The 10,141-nt window shown below is 44.7% G+C and overlaps 1 protein-coding gene across 2 annotated transcripts; it reads left to right on the forward strand.

Annotated features, from left to right (window-relative positions):
* The first annotated feature begins 1,149 nt into the window (after positions 1–1,149).
* ANKRD40CL (ANKRD40 C-terminal like) lies at positions 1,150–5,508 on the forward strand. 2 transcript variants are annotated; one of them, XM_069481171.1, is made up of 4 exons: positions 1,150–1,189; positions 3,736–3,816; positions 4,407–4,567; positions 5,365–5,508. In XM_069481171.1, the coding sequence occupies exons 1-4, from the start codon at positions 1,150–1,152 to the stop codon at positions 5,506–5,508; spliced, it is 426 nt and encodes a 141-aa protein (XP_069337272.1). The 2 variants fall into 2 exon arrangements, with proteins under 2 accessions (XP_069337272.1, XP_069337274.1); XM_069481173.1 differs by lacking the exon at positions 3,736–3,816.
* The last annotated feature ends 4,633 nt before the right edge of the window (positions 5,509–10,141 follow it).

Genomic DNA, 10,141 nt, shown 5'->3' on the forward strand with positions numbered 1-10,141 from the left:
GGTTCCCTCCAGCATTTTGCTGCTGAGGTCTTCTGTCTCTAGAGGGTTAAATGAAATATGAGAGTCACTTGAATGTCTGGGTCCCTATCCCAGCACCTCCTTCTGTCCTCAGTCTGCCTTTGAGGTAACCGCTCTACAGACCAAGGACTTTGACCAGCCCCACACACCCTTCATGAACCTTCTACTGCAGCCTCCGCCTGCTCCATTTTGATGTTTAAGATCGAGGAATCCAGGATCCTCTCCAAGGCAGCCTCCCCAGGTATGGGCCAGGGTCTTCCTGCCTCCTTCTTTTCATCCACAGCTGCTGAGGAAAGGGCTGGGAGAAAAGGGAGAGAGAATTGGGAAGTAGGGGGAGTCTGTTCAATCCCAGAAACTTTGGTTTTTCTTGCCCCTGATGTAGTAGCTGCCAACCTTTTCCAAGGAGGGCCTGACCCCCACCTAGGGCTTGGCTGGGTGCCTGGCTGTGCCTCCCAGGCCTCCCCTCCCAAGGACGCCATTCCCTTATGTGAGGTTTTTTTTTTTTTTCTTTTTGAGACAGAGTCTCGCGCTGTTGCCCAGGCTAGAGTGCTGTGGCATCAGCCTAGCTCACAGCAACCTCAAACTCCTGGGCTCAAGCGATCCTCCTGCCTCAGCCTCCCGAGTAGCTGGAACTACAGGCACGCACCACCATGCGTGGCTAATTTTTTCTATATATATTTTCAGTTGGCCAGATAATTTCTTTCTATTTTTAGTAGAGACGGGGTCTCGCCCTTGCTCAGGCTGGTGTTGAACTCCTGAGCTCAAACGATCCACCCGCCTCGGCCTCCCAGAGTGCTAGGATTACAGGCGTGAGCCACCACGCCCTGCCCATTATGTGAGTTCTATTGGTACCAGTGGACACAGCCTGAGTAGAGAGTCAAGAGCCTTGAACTTCAGGACCTTCCTCCACTTGCATCACCCTGTGCAAGTCTTACCACACACCTGAGCTCCGTTCGCCTACCTACGAATAATAAAAATGACCCTGCCCTATGCTCCTGGGCTGATGACAAGAACATATTGTTGTTTCGCTGCAGACGGATGTGTAGAGGCTTAGAAAGTGCTTTTTATTGGGTCGGGAGCTTGGGCACAAATGCGAGAGGGGCTGGTGATCTGAGAGCCCAGCGCTGACCCATGGCCGACCCCAAACAGGATGTCAGGGAAAAGCCAGCAGGTGAGTCTGGGAGTCCTGTTCCCAACACAGTCCTCCAGGAGGATGGGAGAGGGGGCTGGGGAAGGCTGGGGCAGGGGTGGTGCTGTGGCCAGCAGGACGCGTGGCCTCCCCAACTGTGCAGTGCTGTAGCCCAGAGCAGAGCTCCTGGACCAAGGGTCCTCCCAGGGGGCAGCGAGTACCAGTAGCAGTGAGAGACAGTGAGAGCAGGCAGCAATTCCTGTGCCTGCTAGTGCTGGGAGCAGCCAGGCCGTCCGTGCGCCTTCTCATTACTTCCTGCAGTCCTGTGCGGTGACCTCATTAGCCCCATTTTCCAGATCAGAGAGGTTACCTGACTTTCCCAAAGTATCACTCTTGCTAAGTGTCAGAGGAAGAATGCAGGCCCACACCTGCCTGTCAAGGGCGTGCTTCCTGTCCTCTGTGAGACGCTGTCCATCCACAGACGGATCTGACATATTAATCAGAGAATAAAATGCTTTCACACGTGGGGGAGGAGGCAGGGAAAGTCCCATGCTGTGTGTTGGTTGAGTTAGTGGAGGCAGGGAGGCCTTGTTCCAGGTCTGTGGAGGGCTGGGCCCAGTGGCCCCAGGGGTCGCCTGGGAGAGGGGCCAGGCGCTGAGCCACCTCCGGGGCTTGGAGTGGCAAGGCAAAGGCAAGACTCTGCAGATGCCTGAGGACTAGGGGAAGGGACATTATTCCCGTCCTGGGAGGGGACGGAACTGGGTGGGGAGTGTCATTTCTGGACAGTGTCATTTCTGGGGAGGCATGTGGCAGGGTGGCACAAGCAAGGCCGACTTCACGAGCCAGAGATCAGCGCAGTCGCCTCAGGCTTGGGACTTAATGTTCTGTGGCCGCTGGCTTGAAATGGGTCATAATTTTGGCTTTGGATTTGTTTTGTAAGTGGAGTCAGAGGTGACGATGGAGCGTGTGCGGGGGTGGGGAGTTGGAGCCTCTGTTCTTGCATGTGGGCTCCACACCCAGGCCAGCCTCCCCCCCACTGCTGTAACCCGCTGCCAGAGTCCCTCGTTCCGCTGGGAGGGGCAGGCGGTGCCGCAGCACGCTGCGAGGGCAACGGCAGGGAAGAGGTCGGGACCCCTCGCCCACCCCCATCCCGGCAGCTGGTGCATTCAGGTGAGGCGGTCAAAATCCCCTGGGGGTCACCCATCTGCCTGGGTCAGGATTGTGGGAAGGGGAGAGATGGGCTTCACCCTTGTTTTCCTTGAGCACTCGGCTCCGCAGAGTACGCAGCCAGCCCTGGTCACATCCAGGTCCTGCCGTTTACCACCTTGAGCAAGTTACTTCACCTTTCAGCCTCAATTTTCTTGTCTGAAAAAGGAAATAAAAACGTCCATACCCTGTAAGATTGAGGACAGTGCGGTTTTTCTTTATTATTTTACAAAATGCAAGTCTGATCATGACAGCTTCCCGCTGAAAACTATAATGGCTTGGCGGTGTTCTAGAATAAAGACCAAAACCGTCCATCTAGACCAGTCCTGTCCAATAGAATTGTAATGCAAGCCGCGTATGCAGCAGCCACATCTGAAAAAGTATAAGCAGGTGAAACCAACTTTCCTATTACTTAACATATCTAAACTATTATCAATATATAATCCGTATGAAAAATGAAAAATGTTTCCTTACTGCCTTTGAAATCCAGTGTGTATTTTACATTTAGAGCATATCTCATTCCATGTGACAAGGGGCTACCTAAATGGACAGCACAGGGGGACCACTCATACTCCCGACCCTGGGCCCCGCCGCCTCACTGTCCCTCCACGTTCTCGGCCCTGCAGCCAGGCTGAAATGCTTCCCGTTCCCGCCTTCCCTCCTCAGGGGGCCTTTGCTGACGCTGTTCTGGACCTGTGGAAAACTCTTCACCCTCCGGGTCTAGTTAAGCTTCTCAACCTTCAGGGAAGCCTTCCTTGACCCCTTACGTACTTTCATATATTTCATCTTCTCCACACCTGCCGCAATTGTGATTTCCCGTTTATTAACATCTCTTCTGCTGGCCTGTAAACTCCAGGACAGGGACATCTTTGGGGTTTTTTGATCGTTTCCCCAGGGCTTAGCCCAGTGCCTGGTGCAGAGGAGGCTTTCAACGTGTCCAGTGGGTATTTTAAGAAACAGAGAAGTATGTAAAAGCCTGGCATATGCAAAGTGCTCTGTAAATATCCACTCCCTTCCCATCCCTCTGGGTGAGAACATTTCTCCCTATAAAGGGACCTTTCTAACTGTATAACTCTGCTAGAGAACTGAAGACACAAAGCACGTGGTGCTGAAAATATTTAAGTAGAAACTTGAGCTAAGCACAGAGATTATAAATATTTCTTCTCCAGATTACGCACCATTTAAAAATACTGCCTCAGCTCCTTTTCAGGATTTGGGCGGTGATTAAGGAAAATTACTCTTCCAGACAGAAAGTAATTGCTGCCCTTTCCCTGACTTGCTTTTTCCCTAAAGTGGAGATGGAGCATCACTGTCCCTTGTTTGGCACACAGCCAGATGCCAAGGCCCTGCCACTTCTCAACTCTTTCCCAATTCTCTCCCAGGTGAATGTAAACAAGACGACACAAATCCACCCATGTCGACTGACCCAGGAGATAATGCCAAACCTGATGACACCTGTCTAGGTGAGGACTCAGCCCCTAGATCATGTGACCCTGTTGCAAAGCCAAACTCAGCGTGTGGTTTCCTCCAAACAGACCCTTAGTCCATACTGCTCCTTCTCAGGACAGTTTAAGTTGGAAGACTCAGCTGAATGCCACTATCCAAAAAGGCCCTATTTCTCAGGGCCTACCTCTCACTGGAGAGTTATGGGGGACGGGGTGGTGTATACCTCTGCACAATGGCTTAAGAAGCACCCAAGGCTATGCACATTTCCCTTGAAGCTGTCCAGATAACCAGCAAGGTATAAACAACTGCTATGAATTGCCCAAAGGTGAAACATTTAAACATCCATTGCATATTTTGAATCCTTGGCTGGCTTCAAACTGCAAGCTGTTTACGTTGGAGTTAGTGGGGGCATACATCCTAGAGCTTGCCCAGCACTCCAAGAAGCCTCAGCTAATGAAAAGTGTGTATGTACCTACGAAAGCTCCATGTCTACTTATTACTCAGACTTTAGGATTACCTATGCTGTAATACTATTGAAAATCTTTAACGGGTATTTTCTTTTACAAACCATATTTGAATTTATGGATGCTAGAGCTGGTGCTTAAAGTCAGAATTCAGAACCCCAAAGAAAATGACTTCATTGAAATTGAACTTAACGGACAAGAGCTGAGTTATCAAAACCTACTAAAAGTGAGTTGCTGTGAACTGGGGATTAACCCAGAGCAAGTGGAGAAGATCAGAAAGCTACCGAACACATTGCTCAGAAAGGTAGGGTTTATAAGTTTCTAAATGTGAAATTTTTGTGGGTAAAATCATGTTCTGTGGAGCCAATCATTTAGCTTTCGCACTTCCGATATGAAACAAAATTAAAGACACTGGAAATTTTGGCTGCAGAATGGCCAAATAGGGTAGCCAAGTCATTTTCAGTCTGGTACTTTCAGAGATTTGCACACCTAATCCCTAAACCCTTTTAAAAGCCTCTGAATGACAAGTGACTCTCCCAATTTAAGATTCTAGTTCAGTCTGGGCACGGTGGCTCATGCACCCCCTCAGCACTTTGGGAGGCTGAGGCGGGAAGATCACTTTAGGCAAGAGTTCAAGACCAGCCTGGGCAACATCATGAGACTCCACTGCTACAAAATTAAGAGAAATTAGCCAGGCATGGTGGCACGAGCCTGTAGTCTCAGCTACTTGGGAGGGTGAGGCAGGAGGATTGCCTAAGTCCAGGAATTCAAGGTTGTAGCAAGCTATGATGATGCTACTGCACCCCAGCCAGGTAACAGAGCAAAATACTGTCTCTAAAAAAAAAAAAAAGAAAAAAAATCATGCCGTGGTTTAAAGTCTCTTCTAGAAACCTGCCAACAGGGGTCCCTGCCCACCCCTGCCCAACAACAAAGAAACAAAACCCCATTCTCAACTGCTAACATAGTTTACCATGGATAAAGAAAAAACAGTACAGAAATCTCTTAAGAGTTTAGGCAAGAGCCCAAGATGCTGCCCATATTAAGCCTTCTTTAATAACATCACGGTATTGATAAACTATTATATTTCTTTTCCACATCAAGGACAAAGACATTCGAAGGCTACAGAACTTTCAGGAAGTGGAACTCATTTTACTGAAAACTGGAAGCACTGAATTAATAGAATACACATCATCTCTGATAGAGAAGCCCTGCTACAATAGCAATGCCGCAAAAATGACTTATTAAATAACCCAGGGGAAAAAACCTGGAATCATTATTTTGTAAATAATGAAGTCTGGATGCATATACCACTTTGGCTAACTTCATATGTGAACTCTGGAAACTATTTTCTCATCTCCAACTTCTCTAGGCTGGGAAGAGAGTTAAGTTCGAAGCGTTCCGAGAAACACCTATAAAAGAAAACTGTAAGGTGTGATACCCAGGGCATGTTTATTGTGTAGAGTTGCATCCCGATCCTCGTCAGGTGTAGTTATTAGGCCCTGTGGGATTCAGCCAGGACAAATGGCCAGGACCTCCTCACATGAACCCCACGTGGGTAGGGTAAGCCCATGGGGCTGGGAAAGCCAGGGCCCACTTGGCAACACTGTTTCAACCTGTGCTCTCCATTCAAAAACCATCTCATACTAACTATCCCCCTTCCTATTTACACTTTTTAACTCACCATAGCCTCTTGTGGTAAAAGTACTTACAAAAATGGCATGATTTATGTGACTTGAATAAATACCTCCGAGGCTATTTTTAACATACAACTTATAAAAGAGCCACTCCACGGCCTGCACCACTGAACGCTATTAAATAAGAAAAAAAAAAAACAAAAAAAACAACAAACCAGCTGGTGCCCTCAGGAGCACCTGGCTCAAAGGTGGGCTGTCGTCATGTCCCATGCTAGGTTCCTCCCTAGCACACTACCTAGCATCCTTCTGGCCCAGTTCTCTTGCTAACTTCTAGTTAACAACTGCTTACACCTTGCTTATAAGCACTCATGCCACTTGACCCTATCTACCAGCTTTTATTAACATACACCAGCATCACTTCTTTGCAAATCTGTTCCTCTCTAATCCTTATGGTATAAATACGAGAGCTCCTTACGGGCAAGCACAATGTCTTACTTGTATTCCCAGCACATAAAACAGGACCCCCCATTCCCTCATCTCCAACTTCCCAATAGCTCAGCTTGGGTGAAGGGTGGGGAAGGGACACATAGGCATTACATGAACTTACCTGACCCAGCTGTCCAAAACAGAGGAAAATGGTTAGCGATGGAGAAGTTTGTATATTTCATTGATGAAATGTAAGGAGTGAATGTAAGAGTCTGCAATGCGGTCAGTATCCATGGTCTCTTATGGTAAGAGGACTTCAACATTGTGCGTAGCATAGCACTCAAATCACATAGCACAGCCCCTAATGCAAGCCAACTTAGGGCTCAGTGCTGGGAAATTGCGATAGTGGGTGACACAAGTAAATCCTCAAGTGACACCACCCTAAGTTATTTACAACTTTATTTTGTTTTGAATACTAAGGAAAATTTAGGCAGAGGCTCAGGATTGGTTATGTTAATGTCCCAAAATCACCATTTGTGGGAAAATGATAAATTTAGGTTGTGTTTAAATGAACATGGTAGAATAGATTTGAAAAAAAAAAAATCACTGTTTGGAGGAAAGCTTACACTATATGCTGACTGAACTCAGACAGGTGTCATCTGGTGGTTAGTTACAATAAGATCAATGAGGGCAACAATTTAATCATCACAATGTTGGTGGGCAAATTCCATACCTGTACTAACACAGCGCACATGCAAAAATGACAAAAATGCATCTTCTGTAACAAACACAAATGGTCTTAAGGTCGCTGGTTTTAAGTAAAAAAAATTTGAAGAGCTTCAAGAGTAATTTTGATCGTGCATTGTTTGTAAAAACTAGTTTCTGAGTAAGGCGCAATTCCATTGCAGTATTTTTAAATTGTTTTTTAAGTGCAATTTATCAGGTACCAGAATGCTATCCTAAAAAAGTCCAGAACACATTTAGGTTAAAATAAAACGTGAATGATCTTGAATTCTTACTTGCTCACAACCTACTTTGACTTACAATTAATGGGGCGATTGGTAACTCACACCACTGCCCCTTTCCACTCTTCTTCCTCAGTCACAGCTGTATGTATGTAGTTGTCCCACATACAGCTCAGAGCCCTGACGGTGCCACTGCTGCCTTGAGGACAGGCTCCAGTAGGGGAGGGAGCCGCAGCTACTTTGTTCCTGATTTATCCAAAGTTACCAGATACCACCTGGCACACAGGAGCACTAAGGGATGTGCTGAATGAACTTACAACAGCCAAGCCCTGAGCTCCCATGGAGAGGATCCAAGTCTCACCTGGGGAGTACTGTGAACTGATGACACCGGGCCCTAGCTACATGAACCCTGCAAACCTGCAGGTGCATCTCAAGTTTTAATCACGTCCCTCCTTTTAAAGAGTAAAAATTTTAACAATTCATAGTGCCCCTACTAAAATTAGAACAAGGCCAAAAGCAGCAGCCCCTCTGAGGTGATCATCTTGAGCAAGGGGGAAAGGAGTACTGCTCAGCCTAGCAGTTTCCCTTCCTGAAATAGCGTAAATCCGAGAGAAAAGATTCTTTGGAAGCTGCTTGGACAGGAGAACAAAAGCATCGGCTCCCTGGCTGGCATTCAAATTGTCAAGATAAAAATAGGATAACACACAGAAAACACATTTAGATTTTCTTCCTAGCTTTTAAAGAACAACAATTAAGACCCTAAATTTGACAGCTCAAGAATCAGTACCTTTGAAACCTGTCACTCATTGAAGGAGGGTGAATTTTATGAAATATCTATGTTATTAGTAACTACCTACACCAAGGCCTTTTCCCTTTAAAATTTAAATTTTATTAAGAAATATCATACACATAAAAGCACATAAACATACAGTTAAAAGAAAATGCCCACCCAGCTTCAGAAATAGAGCATCAGCAGTTCCTCTGAAGACCCCTCTTTGCCCTGACGATCACATCTCCCACCATCCCTCCAACTCAACGGCTAACATCAAATTTTGTGTTAATCATCTTCCTGTTTTTCTTTCATTTATCATGTATTTAACAGCCTGTTTTTGACTTTCATAGAAATGGAATTGTCATGTGGATGCATTCTTCTGCGCCTTGCTTTTGACCACTACATTGTTGAGATTCATCCATGGTTCACACGTGGAGCTGTGGTTCGGTTTCACTTCTGTGGAATTCCATCGTAGGAATATACCACAATATTTATCCAACAGACTGCTCATGGACATTTGGGTTTTCCCAGGTTTTTTTTCTTCCTATTACAAACAATGCTGATATGACATTTTTACATCCATCTCCTGGCACACACGATAAAGAGTTTCTCTAGGATATGTATCTAGGAGTGAATGGCACACCCAGTTATGCCAAATTGTTTCCCAAAGTTGCTGTTCCTAAACATTCTTAAATCTGCTGACAACTGATCTATTTGGAATGACTGAAGGGAAGAAACAGATCAACTATGAAACTCTCAAGTTGCATTTTAAAATAGAAAATTCAAAATTCTAATACAACAGTGAAAAATACATTTACTTCTCCGCTTTGGCTTACTTGAAACGTACTTTTAAAAACTACAGGTTCAACTTAAAAGTGCTATCTCCCATATCTCAAAATAAATGTTTTTGAATATTACTAAGTAAAAACAGCAAGACTCAGAACATATGGGTATACTGTCATATATTTTAAAAGATCTATACATATGTTTATATCCCCCACCTCACATCACCCCACAAAAAATCCACTTGGAAGAATAACTGTTAACAGTAGTATCTCCTGGAGAAGGACAGAGGGACAGGAGTAAAAGGAGAGACATAGATCACTAAACACTTTTTTTTAACCGTGTGCAAGCATTACAATGCTAATACAAAATTTCAAAAATGCAGTCACCTGGGGTTCTTTCACAATCAGTCAGAAACTCAAACTTGAAACCCAACCCTGAATGAAGCCCAATCCCATAGAATGTATACACAGTAACTTCTCAAGTGTTTTTTGTTTCATGCACATAATAGATGTTTAAAAACATATTCACATAGCTCATCTACAATGCATTCAAAAAAACACAAAGGACACAAGCTCAGAGATCTTCCACCATAAAATTTTTCGGTTTTTACATCTCTAAAAACTTTCATCAGAAGGTGGCTGAGCTCAATGCTTATGTGGTCCAAGTGTTGTCAGACCTTGGAAATAAGGTTAGTTATCCACTGTGACACTAACTATATTTAAGGAAACAGATTGCCTGCAGGTGAGTAATGCTCTAAAGAGAGGGGTAAAAATATCTGAGCAATATGACTAGGTTATTAAAAGCTCAAGATCAAGACAGCAAGAAAGATATTTCAACTGAAATCGAAAAATAAACGGACTGCAATCTCTTTGAAGAAAAAAAAAAACATGTTTTAACAAAAGGGACATGATACATAGAGTCTATTTCTACATTCCAGAGAAGATGCCTTGAGCAGCAGGTCCTCTTGAGAGGTGCAGTGGAAATTAAGCTATCAGACCAGTACTACAGAGTTTGATGGCTATGGCATTTAGAAGTTCATCCAATATATTTTATATTAATGAACTATTATTTAATAAGTCTGTCTTTTAGATACATGCTGGACTATTTACAGATTAAATGGTTTGTCTGAGACTTCCATGAAAATGATAGGGGGCAGTGGATATAAACACAAGCACACGGGAGGTAAACCTGGTCGTGATGGTGATAAGTTAATAGAGATTAATTATACTGTTCTAATTTTGTGTATGTCTTTACATTTCCAAAGCAAAAAGTTTTCTTTTTTTAAAAAAAGGATC

The sequence above is a fragment of the Eulemur rufifrons genome, chromosome 9 (assembly GCF_041146395.1).
Source record: "Eulemur rufifrons isolate Redbay chromosome 9, OSU_ERuf_1, whole genome shotgun sequence".
Classification (NCBI taxonomy): Eukaryota; Metazoa; Chordata; class Mammalia; order Primates; family Lemuridae; genus Eulemur; species Eulemur rufifrons.